The sequence below is a fragment of the Ochotona princeps genome, chromosome 19, assembly GCF_030435755.1.
Source record: "Ochotona princeps isolate mOchPri1 chromosome 19, mOchPri1.hap1, whole genome shotgun sequence".
Taxonomy (NCBI): Eukaryota; Metazoa; Chordata; class Mammalia; order Lagomorpha; family Ochotonidae; genus Ochotona; species Ochotona princeps.
The window spans coordinates 9,344,376-9,359,518 of NC_080850.1; the positions used below are offsets into that span (position 1 = coordinate 9,344,376).

General features: G+C 44.3%; 1 protein-coding gene across 1 annotated transcript in view; it reads right to left on the bottom strand.

Moving 5' to 3' along the window:
- The window catches only part of TENM2 (teneurin transmembrane protein 2), a 344,410-nt gene that overhangs the window by 111,632 nt on the left and 217,635 nt on the right, over positions 1-15,143 (bottom strand). The window contains exons 10-12 of the mRNA XM_058677877.1: positions 14,762-14,956; positions 9,858-10,058; positions 7,919-8,131 (exon numbers count right to left, since the gene is read on the bottom strand). Of these exons, the coding sequence (XP_058533860.1) occupies positions 7,919-8,131; positions 9,858-10,058; positions 14,762-14,956 (609 nt within the window). The remainder of the gene's footprint in view (positions 1-7,918; positions 8,132-9,857; positions 10,059-14,761; positions 14,957-15,143) is intronic.

Below are 15,143 nucleotides of genomic sequence, written 5' to 3' on the forward strand. Positions count from 1 at the left end.
GTCGTGAATGACACAGACTGGCCGGGCCTAGAGACACTTTCCCTAAGTCTCCCAGAGGCTCTCTTCAGGGCTTGTGCAATATCCCTCTTTCATCTTGGCAACTTTTTGTGTCACCTATCAATCTCATTTTCACTCTCATTTCTTTGTAAAGTATACAAATTGCTCAGTTAACCTTTTCCCTCAATACCAGTTGGCCCAGGGCATGCAACCACAACTGAGATGGGATGTGGGAACAGAAAGAAAGTGATGCTATGGTGGACCATGGAAAGAAGTGTTTGTGGTAAATCTTGTGGTGACAGCCAGTGAAAGGACTGCAGACACTTCTTAAGATCTTAACAATAATATCAACAATACACTGGCTGGTAGTGTTTAATTACTTCACAGCTGTTTCATACTATCAGTGAAGACCAAACAAACCTCTCCTTCCCTGATTACAATGAAAATATGTTTTTAAAAACAAACACTTTACTTAAAACTGGGGATTATATTTTTAATTAGAGGAAAGATTAACCAAATGCATTTTCTCTTGTAATTTAATCCATTCTAATTATCTTAAGACTGTTTATGATGAAGTGCTTCAAATTTGCCTCACTGCAATTTTGTATAGCTTTTTTTTTTTTACCCAGGAGTGGCAAAACTCAGAACTGACCAAGGTGATGGTTGCTTTCCACAACTGTCATTTTACTGTCTCACAAAAGTGCATAATAAGAAGGATGAAGAGGCATGCAGCAAACTCCAGTGGAGACTGGCAGGTTTTCAAAATAATGCCATCTTCTTTTTCAAAGGTATAGACAAAGCCTTTGTAAAAGTGATTGTGTAGTAGAATGGGGTGCAGATGAGGGTTCAGAAGACTGGAGCCCTTCAGGCAGGCATTGTGGGAGGAAAAGCTAACTCTGCTTCTCACGTGAACACTTGGGATATAACGTGCAGCTCCTGATCACCCAGGACATGGGCTGGCACACTGCATAAAATCCCCAGATGTTTTACACATGGAGTCACACAATTTCAGGGTATGAGGATGGAGGGATTTTTTTTCCTCCCAGAAGACACGTACCCCACTTGACTGAGTTGAAGTTGAGTCCCTGGCTTATCACTGCTATACAGAGCCAGGGCAACCCTAATCTTGGAACTGAGAGTCAAGAAGAATGAGAAGGAGTGAGAAAAGAGCCTAGGACAGTATGTTCTCAGAGACACCAACTGGGTAGCATCGTCAGAATGGAGAAACTGCAGGTTCTTCCTAAATGCAGAACACAGACTCCTCCAGAATACATCTGTGGTCTGTTGCCTGACAAATGCAGGCTAAAAAGAACTGACATTTTATTCTATTCAGCAATAACACAATTTCCAAGTAACATAGCAAAGAAGCTTTTTCCCTTGGAGTACGCTCACAGAAACAAATCCCAACATTACAGAACTTCTCACGGACTTCTTGCCTTTGCAAGATCAAGTCAAACAGGTCAACTCTGAGAACCTCTGTTTTGAAGTACAAACCCCAGTTTCATCATAAGGTTCTGTTAAAACAAATATTTGATCCCCTGGACAAGCTGGCTATTTGGTAAAATGAGCAAGTTCAGTTTGAGGCAAGAGTGGCAGTTCATGTTTCTCTGTACGAATCAGATGCCAGTGAGCTGCAGAACAATGCTTACTTGGACATGGAGAGCTAGTAAATGTTATTTTTGACATGTTACCAACCTGCTTGATGGGCTGGGGTAGATTGGTGAAAGGGAGATTGACAGTGGAAGAAATGCTTTAATGAGCATTTTATTTTGAAAATATTCTATTGTCCTTTAATTGAGCTTGTAGTGGTACTGGATAACAAAGGTAGTGATGAAGAGACTGGCTCACATCTATTTTGCTCTGCGTCTGCTTGGCAATGTGTCAAGATCTATACATACAACCCAAACAGACAGCTCTTAATTAGTGTTGCCATTTCATTAAGAAACTGAGCTATATAAAGGCTGGGAAATCTGGTAGATGGGAACTTAGGTAAAATTACACAAAAATCTGTATTTTCAAGTGTTTCATTCTCATGCTTGAACTCTGAACTTACAAGAAATGGATATAGATGGATATATCTCTACATCACTATTTTTCTTTTAGGATACGTGAATGGATAAAGAAGGATCTGAGGATTAAACCTACGCAAAGAAATTTTTCAATGCACAGAAAGTTTCTCTTAGTAAACTGGATATAAACTGGAAGTAAGGCGAGCAGGTAAACAAGGCAGCAAAAGTCACCATTCACTATGCTGTGTAACGCAGCAATGCAGCATTGCCTGGGGGAAAAACTGGGCTGTGTCTGTTCCTTTACCCTAAAGTCTTTATTGTACATTACAGCAGCTGACACTGAAAACCCATCTCACAGACGAGAGAAAGGCTTGATTGCATTTGAGTGACCTGTTTCTAGGATTTTGAATCAAAAGTAATAAAATCCTAGAAATGGATAGGTCCTTAGAGATCATTCCACTCAAGTGTGGTCTAAATTCGTTCAATAACATATTGCATTCGTGATATTTGCAATATCTGCACTGTTATTTACTCAATATCTTCCTCTACATTTACTCAGTCCTAACAATGCTACGTACTTTTGCCATATCCTTAAGCCATAATATAATCAAGAGTTTGATGTGCTGGCTGTATTTTTCCTACATGTATTTTAGAAAAAAAGGCTACATGACTATTTAATAAAATCTACCTCTATTGCAAAGAAACATATCACGTTGGTGGGTCATGCCCTGGAAGCCAATTATGAAGTCCAACTCCACCACATACTATGTGAAGAAACCAAGGTCAGGAAGGCTTGGTGGTTTAACTCTTGGAGGGAGAGAGTATTGGGCAAGGTCAAGTCCAGAACACAGATGTCCCTCCTTGTTGGCCAAACCATTCTTCATGACTCCACAGTGAATCAGAATCCAAGGAAGGACAAAGATGTCTATCCCAAGAGCTCTAAGGGAGTGTAGTTTTCTAAGTTACTCTTTGGTTTTCCACCAACAGTTGTGCAAGGAATGTTGATTCTCTGAAGAAGTTCAAGCCGTGAACACTCATTACACTAAATGCTATGGAAATTTAGCTAATTCCTCCTCTGCCCATTCCCAACCCTTCCCTGAAAACCCAAATAGTCGCTATTCTCTTACAAGTGTGCTTTACTGTCTATTGATTCTGGAATCTTCCTTATGCTAACTCTCGCCATGGGTTTATATTTTGGGCAGACTGACTGACCTAGACTCAAAAAGAGAGAATTTCTGGGCACATGATAAGTCCTCATCAGCAACATGAAGGCTTTCATTTTGTACAAACTGTGGGGGATAAAACGTCCAGAATTGAGCATCTTTCTCATTCTGCTAAAAGTCTGCCCATTATCTGTAACAATGAAAGACCAGCATTTCAGGTTTTCATTAAACATGAAAAAAAGAAAAGAAAGAAATGAAAGAGAGAAAGGAAAGAAAGGAAGGAAGGAAGGAAAAAAGGAAGAAAGAAAGAAAAAAGGAACTCTGAGGACAGTTCCAGTAAGAAGCTCTAGAGGGACAGCTTAATTAACCAATCAAAGAATTAGCTGCTTCCACAGACCTGGTGATAGGGATGGTTCCACAGTGGCTCATTTCCTCTCAACTTGATCTCATTGTAGAGTCATGAGAGCTCAAATGTTCAAGGACAATAGCTACAAAAAAAATTAGTCTCCATAGTTCAGAGTGAAACTGGAATGAGATGCAGAGGCGGCTGTCCTCAGTTGAAGTAGGTTAATTCTGACAGCCGTTTTCTTCCCAACCCGTTCCCTATTGTTCTGACGCTCGCCCCTCCTGGACTGTGACCCTGTCTACTTCTGATGACAATCACTTAATCAGCACATCAGATTGTCGCACGGCTGCTTTTACCTTGGGTAAAGATTCATTTTCCTTATTAACATCACAAGAACCTATTTCTTTCCCCAACCAATTAAAGAGGAAAAATAGAAGGGCCCAGTGCGATAGCAGGAAAAGAAAACTGTACTGACTTGCAGCACCTGGGCAGGTCACTCAGCCCCACACGGCCCAGGGAACTGAGCGCTGGTGATTCAGCAATGCAATCGCAGGCCGGGGCCACAAGGATAAAACACACAAGCTGGGGTAAGCTGTATTCCAGATACCAAACAGCTCACTGGGAGTCAGGAAGCAACACACTGTTGGTAGATTCTCCATTTGCGTGTGCCAGGTGGTAGAACTCAGAGAGGATGTCTGGACAGTCTACTATTGGAACTGTCCAGAGTTAGACCTTAGCTTGCTACCTTAGCTTGCTCCCTTAGCCTCCCTGGCGACATGAATGCTGGTTTCTTCTTAGATGCTGCTTGCCAAGAAGCAACTTTATCTCTTCGTAAGAGACACCCCGCTGTTAGAGCTTTTGGATGACCTACTGATGTTAAACCCCCAATATTCATGAGGTGTGGTGGCAGGTGATAGGAGTATGGCAGGTGATAGGAACAACCACCCATTTTAATATTATCTTTAGAGAAGAAAACTATTCTAACTATACAATGTGCCTTCTGATTTATTCATAAGAGTAAACTACAGCCCATGCAGATAATGCTAAGATATTCCAAAGATACACATAAAATGTGGTTGTTGTGGATTCAGAACCTATTATATATGCGATTCTGTAGCCATACCTCATGTTTGACTTGCTAGCAACGGAGGATGCAAAGTGCACGGCTTGTTAGAATACGGTCTGCCAAAAACTAAGCTCTACCAGTTACCAATGAAATGTTATACCTCCTACTGTATTTAAATCTTTAGCAATATGTATTACACTTCAACATGTAAATAATTTGGTTGTAAATTCCAGAAATGCATTTGGCCAAACACAGATAGATCCTGAGTTTTAGAAGCCTGCGCTTTTATCCTCATCCTGGCACCCCTCACCCACCCCCATCTGTCATCCGGCTTCCTTTAGTACAATCAATGTAATCCACAAGAGCCGACATGAATTGTTCAGCTGACTATTTGCAATGACCCCAAGAAAGCCACTTCACTGTCACCTTTTCAAAACAGGTCACGGACAACCCAAGTCCCCGACACTAACTACCCACAATTCTACCTTACCTGAAATTTCCCAGGGCATTGTTTGCCGACTGGGTGCCATTTCATCTCTTATTTATTTTCTATTTTCAAAGAAAAAAAACCAGCATCTGAGGCTGTGCAGTGGAAGGACCAAAAAGCCTCTCTTTCCTCTCTGTCAGTATCCCAGAGGAGAAGGACCGATTGTGAGCTTGTAAATTGTGGCATTTACTTTAAATGAAATGACAGGAGTATCCGCTCAAACTAAAGACTAAAACTCCACGAAATAGCTCTGGGGGCCAGAGGTTGGAAAGCCTAAGAAGCAATTATGCGCATATGAACATCCCTCTGGTTTTGGAAGAGCATATCTCACCAACCAAAGTGTGTCCCACCGAACATAGCTAGGAGAAGAGAGGACGCGTCCTACTAATAAAACCACAGGGTCTTAATTACTCCTAAGAAGAGGCTGTGGTGATCAAGATCTCTGTAATTTACATAGCACACATTCTACAAAGGCATGGGCGACATTTCTGCTCGGCACGTCTATTTGCACTTTCTCTATGTCTCTCAAGAGCGCATGTCTGTCAGCTCACAGAGATGTGAAATTTGAACCAAACGTTTCCGGCAGCACAGACACCTTTCCCCAACCCATCTTGCCTACAAGGCTGGAGGTATCACCAAAATCTCTGTGCTCTCTTGCTGGTCACATCCCTGCCATTGTCTAATGAGACCCAAGTGGTTGTCTTCCCATCTCACTTTTAAACGCCCTGGGGGGACACTTCAACTCCTCTCCTGCTTTCTTTCCACTCCCAATCTGTGATATTTGGATTTGCTTTTCTCTTGGCCTGAATCCCCTCAAACCATGAACACTGTCCTTTTCCTAATGGGAATGTTAATCTGCCTTTCCCTTCTCTTTCCAGTTGGACATGCGCAACTCCGTGATTCAGGGGTCCCTTGATTTTTCTCTATTAAAAAAAAACAACCACATAACAAAATCCTGCGGAGGCCAAGCCCTCCATCTTGGCTACTAAAGGCTGAGTGGGAGCAAGGAAGCTGATCAGACACATGGGCGTGGCTCTCCTCCACTGATGCTAATTATAGACACTGAAATTTGCATTTCCCAGAATTGTCACATGGCATGAAATAGCTTGCTTTGGATTTCTCTCAATCCTTAAAAAAATGTAAACACTATTCTTAGGTTGTAAGTCATAGAAATACAGGCAGCAGGCCAGAGTTGGCCGGCTGGCTACAGTTATCCAAGTCTTGCCCCAGTGCATCTGGACTGCCCTTTCAGGGACTATTTCCAGGGTGAAGAGAGGTTGCAGGAAGGAAAGAACGGAGAAGAAAGTCACTGTAGGGACGCTAACCATGTCCCGTGCTGCCCTCTGTCCTAGATGTACAAAGCGAAGAGTAAAGGGAGGGGAGATTAGATAATATGAATGGAGAGAAAGTAGGATTGTTTACCAAAGGGTATTGATTGGCCAGAGGGTGCACTGTGATTTGTAGAGTTATGGAGGTGGGGGAAAGTCTTCATTTATGCCTCACTGGGCATGCAAAAGTACATCAAGAAGACTGGCCTGGCAGAGGGGATGCGGTTGGTAAGAACTGCCTTGGCACTGGGCTGTGCACCTCCCTCCCTTGAAAGTCTTCAGAATGATCCCTCAGACTCGGCAGGGAATTGAAGATGAAAGCGGCTGCAGGCGAAGCAGAACCTGGAGCGTCATTGAGAGATTGTAAAAACAATGCACTGCCACCAGACTGTCCCAGCAGGGTCACAGTGCTAGGGGTGTGGCCCCGGTTGCCATGCTGCCCCCAATTAGAACAGTGGGAAATTTAAGCACAGTTCTGCCCTGTGTCTGTGTAACCAGTGCCCCAAAATGAACAGCATGGGAAACTGCTCCTGGGTCAGCCCTGGGCAAGCTCCTGGCTCTCTCTCTCACTTCAAGTGCATGTTCTGTGGCTGGGATTTGGGGCACTAGACCACATGGGAAGGCCCCATACTCTTTGGCTGGAATCAATGGACTCTAGGAAACAACAGTAGTTTAGTGGAAAACTTTCCTGTGAGCTTCTATGCAGCCAAGTGGATTAGCCAAGCTGGCATGAAATGAATTCTTGGCTATATTTCAGGAGATAACAAAAGCATTAAGTGAGGTAAAAGAATGTTCAAGTGGAAAAAAAAAAGAAATGTTCGAGTGGGCAACTTTGTAATCTCAACGGCCTGGGAGATATGAAATGACAAAGGCACCAGCTCCAAACTCCTCTGTTAAACAGGTAATTAGGTGCATCCAATCTCAGCTTGTCTTATTCTAAACCACTATTGTGACAAAAACAGAAACAAAAAAATGAAGCAATGTCACAACAATTACTTCTTAACAAAGAGGATCAGGAGCTCCACAATGGAGATTTGGAAAAGGAAGAAGGTGCTCGAATTGAGGACCATGTTCCTGGTCTCACAGCAAACTGGGGAACTTAGCCTGCGTCTTATCCAGCCTCAAACAGGGTGTGTTTACCCCCTTGCCAGCAAACAGGGATCCAGTGACCAAGCCACATCAGACAGTATTTGAAAATGGAACATGTAAACCACAGTCGTGTAAGGTGCTTCAAGTCCCAGGCCCTGGTGACAATTTCCCATGCATGTGCATTTTTCCTCCCAGGATCAGTGATTTCGGTGGCTTTTCTTATCTGTCCTCCCCCAACCCCCAATCTGGAACCTTGGCAAGGATGAGAAGCCTTGCTTTCTGCCTTTCCCTGTCCCCCTTGGAGATTTGTTAGGGTGGGCAAGGGTGGGCAGCAGGAATGTTGGCGAGCACTTGTGTCCCTGAAGGAACAGCCGGTTGCAATGCACCACCGTCACTATAGATCTACGAGTTATGAAAATAAAGCAATATGTGCCTGTTTCGGTGCCTGCCGTTTGCCTACCAATGGTGCAGTGTTCACCATTCCAGCCCTCTCGGCATTCACATTTGCCATCTTTACAGGTCCCGTGCTCAATGCAGCGGGGGTGGCACACGCGCTGGTCGCAAGCTGCACCTGTCCAGCCCTCTTCACAGCGGCAGGCTCCCCCGATGCAGACGCCGTGAGTGCCACAGTCTACTGAGCACACTTCTGGAAGAAAAACAGTGATTACAGCTCAACACAACAGCTGGGCGAAACCCTCCGCTGGAGGGAGGTCAGACCATGCACACGGCCCGTGCTCCTGCAGCAGGCCCCAAGGCTCAGCAGCTATGTCACGAGTGGAGCCTTGCCACGCTACTGGCTAGGAATCACTTTCTGGTAATGTGTTCTTCTATAGTGGTGGTTCTCAAAGTGCAGCTGCTGGACAGGTGGCATCACCATCACCTGGGGACTTGTTACAAAAGCAAATCGTCTAGCCACAGGCAGAGCAAATGAAATAGAAACTCGAGGGTGGGGTGGGGCACACAGATCCATTGCTTCAAGTCCTCTGGGTGGTTCTGCTATACTTCCCAGGAGTGTGGGAGCCACTCGGCCAGAGACCAAGACCATCCCAAGGGGAGGTCAGACAGTGGCTTTCATTTGGCCAAGCTGACCAGCAGGTACCCAATTGATCAAAGATGATATGGATCCCCCAACCCTGCCCAGCTGGGATTCTTCCCTTTTGGAGAGCCTGAGCTGACTAGACCCAGGAAATCGGTTTGGGATGCACTTCTTCAATCCCAACCTGACTGCAGAATTCCCCCTGCTATCCACATCGGCACCTCGGCGGACAGCAAGCAGGACTGCCGTGACCTGTGCTGCATTTACACAGACTCTTTCTCAAAGGAGCTCAAAGTCTTTTGTGGTGGGGGAGGAGACAGACAGACAGATATGCACTCTCTGGTGTTCCAGACCTCTCACGCGAGGACAAGCACGTGCCAGACACTCATCCTTCCAACAGCCTACTGAGGGAGGCCTGGCTGGTCATGCCAGGGGAAGGTCTCAGGCCAGGGCAGTGGGTGACTCGGTGCAAGCCACCCAGCATGTCTGTTGCTTGGATCTAAACTCCCCGCCTCCCGCCGTCCTCTGCAGAGCTCTGCCAAGGCTGCCGGCATCAGAGTTGAAGCTAGAGTCAAGGGGGTTGAGTAGAGATCCCAAAATAGCCCCCTTTTAACTGACTCTGTTGGGCATGAAATATTCATCTCTTTCCCACTGTAGGCAGAGCTTCGCATAGATTCTCTTCCTGATTGCCATGGCAATTTGACGCTGTCGCGCTACCCAGAAGAAGGGGCTGGCTGATGATGGCTTGCTTGGATAGGCACTTGTCAGTGTGAAGGGAACCTTTCTCGGCAAGGTTGGAACTGGCTTGAACTGTTGAACCGTTCCATTTTTAAGGTCATTCAGGAGGTAACACACACACTCTTAATTTTTCAGAAAACAAACTGTATAGCACGACTTCACCATTCTGCTGTCAGTGGAGCATTGCTGAGCTTGACAGCATGTTAACGCAGCACCCGGAGGGAACGTCTCTTCTGCGCTATAGGACATTCTATTCAGTTCACCTGGGACCAAAAGGGTTAGCTTTGTTTCCTGGTATCTTTAGAGAGTGTGCACACAAGGAAGGCTACAGTCATATGGAAGCCTCCTTCTTGGGCCTCACGTCCTTTTGTGGGGAGGGAACCAACGAGGCATGAGAACCCACACAGTATTGTATTTTTTTCTCAAGTATTACAGATTCCACAACTGAAGAGAACAGCGTGAGAAAGGCACTTGTGACTGACCCAAGGCACCTGATCCCCAGCTAAACATCAAGTATGGGTTCCCAGCCCCTGGGGTAATAGGCTGGAACCCAGGGCACGAGCGCTGGGGAAAGTGAGGAGGACACCTCTGGGCTTACCAATGGAGCAGTCGGGGCCGATCCAGTTGGGGTCGCAGCTGCAGAGGCCTGTGTCAGGCAGGTAAGTGCCATGCCCACTGCACTGATCTGGGCACTGAACTCTCGCCAACTCACAGTTGAGACCACCCCAGCCAGGGCTGCAGAGGCATTCTCCATTCACACAGACCCCGTGACTTGAGCAGGTGGGATCCAAGCAATCAACTGGAAAAAATATCACAGAGAAAAGATGCCAGTCATTCCTGGGAGCTATGCCACAAGACAGGGTTTACAGTTCAATGGATCCCTGATGCAACAATTCGTGGGTACCTGCAAGTCACCATTGTACACAGTCTGTCGGAAGAACATCCATGAAAAATAAACAGATTTTTTTTTTGTCCTAACATCAAATCTCCAGCTTGAAGAACATGTAAGAGATCAAACAGAGTTTCTCTAGTAGGATTAGGAGGAATCAGACACAGATTCTACGTAAATACACAAATGTGTCGTTGAATCTGTAAAACTTTGTGCTTAGAAACCTTAGCACCGTGGCTAACCCTTCATAGGAATGCGAATACCTGTGATGTCTCTGCATGCACTATCAAACCCGATCACTCCTCACTGTAACTGAGTAAAGTAGACTTATTCTAACTTTACTCATCTTTGACTTCAAAGGGGAAAAAAGAAAAAGAAACCATTGAAGCTCACTTTTCTAATTAAGCTTCACGTAGGTTAGGTCTAAAATTAGTTTTCATTTTCTGAGCACACACCTACTAAAAGAGGTAGTAAATGTGCCGGGAGAAGAGGTGTTGGATGTGGGACTGATCCACAGTGGGAAGCCTTGCAATGGGAGATCATGAGGCTCTTCGGGGGAGGAGCCTTGGCCTTGCCACCACCTTTCCACCAGTCCACTGGACAAGTTAGTTGTCAGATTCTGGTCACTGTCACCCATTTTACAGTCTGCAAGTTTGTTCAATTTGGTAATTAAAGGAAGATATAGTCTAATACCTTGGAGATCATTGCTGAGAAATCTACTCAGGGTTAAGGAGAGGACTAAGCTTAAGACCAGGACTTTTTGCTGACAGTGTGATGTTCAACCTTGAATGACCATTGCACCTGAGCGCCAGGTACACAAGACATTGTAGAGGCAGAGCAGCCTCTTGAGGCCTGCCTGAAAAATGATGAAATGGGGTCTTGGAGGAGGAACCACATCATACAGCGTTGGCGTGGGGAATCATGATGCCGAGCCACGGGTCACAGTAAGTGAAGGGCTCAACACCTTATTAGGCAAAGGCAGATACTTCCATTATGCTAATTTGAAATGAGGTCTGTTAGTTTCAACGGGGGTATTGCTTCTGCCATCAACTGGGGCACAGCCAGCCTGGGACTACTTTCAATTTTTCTCTTGAGAGAACTATGCCTAGAACATAATCCTGTCCCTTATGGGTACATGTGCCATCTTGGGGCTCAAATTCTTTTTCTTGTTTTCTTGTCCACTGCCAAGACCTAAACATTTAAGATTTTTAGGCTGAGCTCATAATACCTTGGGGGCTCCTAGCTTTCTGTGGAATCCCCTATTACACTCACCATGTAGAGAATATTTTTTACTCTCTAATGGAGCATAAAGTGATGGTAGACTTTAACACTGATGATACACTGAGTCTAGAAATGACACTATTCAGACCATCCACACAACTTTAATACTGTAAACATACACTGACTCCAAGTACGGCAGTACTTAGACCATATCTATGCTGCAAACTCTATGGTCCTGAGAAATCTGACTTGCAAATGTTGGATTTATTAACAATCACAATATTCCACAAAGCTTCCAAGGAGTACCCTTTCTCGGTGCTAACGTAACAGTCTTCAGTGCTCAGAGAAGTTTTTGATGATTCCCATTTGGATATTCTTAGGCAGATAGTATTTATGGAAGTCTGTTCAAAAGTATTTGAACCATAAATAACAGTAATTCTGTTTAAAAAAAACTCAGAAAGATGAATTTTATGGATTGTTGTCAGTGTTTATGAAATTGCGGATATTATTTCAGTGACTTTGAAGTTGATTCATTGTCTTGGGCAACGTAAGTACTGGTGGCACAGCCTCTTCTCAAACCTCCACATTTGTTCCACTGAGGGTAGTGGGAGCAGATTTCCAAACACACAGGAGCCTTGAATGCACGCACGACCCTGCAGTACTGACTCACGCCTCCCACTGCAAAGCCAATAGAGGTGCTCATCACACAACTGTGTACATTGTTAGTAGGACCAGTTTCCAGCATTATTACAAAGAGATATAACGCTATGGTCTTTTTTTGGCTTTTGTAAGCAGTTCATATTAGGGAGTCTGTGTAATATGAACTAATTCACTCAGAACCAATCATGGTCACATTCTTCTAAATAAAGGAAATTCTGGAGTTCTAGTTTTTCACTCCATCCCCATTTCTAATAGCTCCTAATCAAAATACACATAAAAATATCTCATGTTATTGCCTCAAAAATTGCTCCCAATCCATAATTAGTCACTTAGAATGTCTGGTGAGGTGCCAAAAGCTAGGCACTTTAAAAAAATGCATCATAATCTTTTTCTGAGAAGGATGAAATAATAAAAAGTAATGCAGCAAAAATGGCACTCTACTTCTAAATGATATGTATCTTCACTGTTGTATGTTAGGGTGCAGAGAAAGAGAGAAAAGTCAGTCGGATTTATTAGCGCTGTTTTGGAATGTCACCAAAAGCACCATTTCTTTTGTGAACTCTGCCAACCTTTTCTCTGATCAGTCATACTAGTCGATAGACCCCTGGCCAATCACAGTAGCTGATGGAATAACTAAATTCAAACTCTAAGAGGGATAGTTTCACTATAAATTATTAAATCTGGTTCCAATTTCATAGGATGGTCTTGCGGCCACATCCTCAGAGTCTTCAGCAGGCAGAAGGGACCGTGGCCTTTCACAAAGCATTATAAATAGAAACAGGGTTATGCTTAAAAGGGGACAGTGGCCTTTACAAGCTCAGTAGTGTATACCTCGAAACACCAGCCCCTTGGCAGTTAAAATCATTAGAACTCATTTAGTCTTGGGTCCTCTGTAGGTTTGACAAAAAAAAGGGTTATGAATGCAATTTCTATCCCTAAGGAGGAAAAAGGAGGTCAAGGAGTTTTACAAACAATATGTACTATGAGCCCCTGAAGAACCATGAATTACATTTATGAAGTTAAATGTCATTGAAAAATGACTCAACCATGAAACTGACATGAAAACATGGCTGACTTAAACTAATATGTCAATTTCCCTCTCATCGCCTTCCCATCCTCCCGACAGCATTGAATGAAACCTCACAAATACACGCTTTCATTTTCCTGTGCAAATCTGCTAATAGCACGGCAATGTTTATGCAGCAAAAAACGGAGGACGGCAGCTATTGATTGCGTTGCCATGGTCATTTCAGGTAAATTGTTTGAACGTTATGACTATGATGGATATCAGAAATAAAAAAGCTAAGTGGAAGAAAAAGTGCTGATCGAGACTTTCTGATTCCATTTCCTATTTTGAAAACAGCAAATGAACCACCTCGGTTCATCCTTTTTGGGTCTCAGAAATCAATAGAGATTTCATCCTTTCATAATGTTCCATGTGCCTTACTTGTCTTCTTGGGTGCTTAATTCACTCTGAACATTTAAATAAGACTGGTTGGAATAGTAAGAAAGTTGAGAAGTCACTTGAAATTCCTTATATACAGATGTGCAGGATCTTGCCTGGAGAGAAAAACATTCTAAGATTGGCAATGTCATTGCTCTAACCCTTTCCTCCAGCCAAATGATGTATGCAGAAGGTCGTTTTAACCTTTCTTGTCACATTATTGGCCTCTCCTATGTTTTCAGCGAATACAGCCTTGCCGCCTGCAACTCATTTATCTTCAAGAACTTTAACCTTTCAAGCAGGGTTATTAAATCAGTATTTCTCCATCCAAACTCCCAATTTGGTTTTATGATCCAGACATAAGAAGACTACCTTTTATAATAGAGGAAAAATATATAGAGAGAATTGAGCAGGTGAAGATCGGGGGGTCAGACTTCTAGGCCCCATTAAGGACATTACTCCTGATATATTGAGAAATCTCAGAAGAACGATGCCATGGAATCTGACTCTTTATACTAGTCACAGTCCTAAGAACCAAGACAAGGGGGACATTGCATAAGGGAAACCTGTGAGGGGAATGCAAGGATAAGGCACTTTCATTACTCCATGGTGAAGCTAATTTTGCACAGAGCTCTAGGTTTAATGGGATGGACAACGGGTTTATCATAGAACTTTATGGAACCTGACATTCCTCATTCTTTGTGTGTTTATGAAAGGCTGAGTAAGAACTGGGTAATATGGTGTCCAACAGGGTCTTTTGTATCCTATATGATGACCACACAGAGGAGAGGTGGGGTTTCATGTTTTCCTTATGTTTGATGAGTTACTGGACACCTCCATTTCCACCAGGAATATGAGAGGGAAAGGGGATATCTGAGTACCTGGGGATGTTGCATTGGCAGGTGGACCTAGGGAGAAGAAAAGGAATTGAGCTAGAAGACAAAGACCGGCCCAATTCAGAGGTTGGGGAGCTCAAGGTGAGGGAGCAGAACAGTCTTTGTTCTTATGTTTCTACTCTACAAACTATGGTTCAGTCTTGATACAGAGAGAAGCAAGAGACAAGCATTTAAGAAGCTAATTATGTAACAATTATGCAACAATTCCTTCCAGAACCATCTCTTTTGATGTCCAGCTGGAAAAATCTGTCAAAGGCAAGTGACTGGAAATCGTCAGTGCAAAACATTGAAATATCCTTTGCAACTGAAACACAGACTGGGTTTAGCAGCAAGGGTCAGGCCCTGCCCACGGCTCCCCTCTGCCTGGCCCAAGCACAGCTTGCAGCGCTTACCTTCCTCACAGTGTTCGCCTTTGTAGCCAGCAGAGCAGACACAGTTCCCATCAATACAGGAGCCGTGGCCCCCGCAGGAAGGATCGATGCATTGGTTGGTGGGCACATCACACTCGGCGCCTTTCCAGCCGCTGTAGCACTGGCACGTCCCTTTCGAGTACTGTCCATTCCCACTGCACAGGACGGGGCAGGCGGCTGCGTAGAGCAAACACAGAGCACCAGGTCATGAGGGCTGTGGCAAAGACTCTAGGGCTGTGGCACTCAAAAGGAGGAGCCAGCCTCGCGCATCCTGGCTTTGCTGATAAGGAGCTAAGCTGGGGCCTTTTGGCCATGGAGGTGCAGAGCTTGCTTCCAATAAATAACAACAAAATGCTGCCACTAA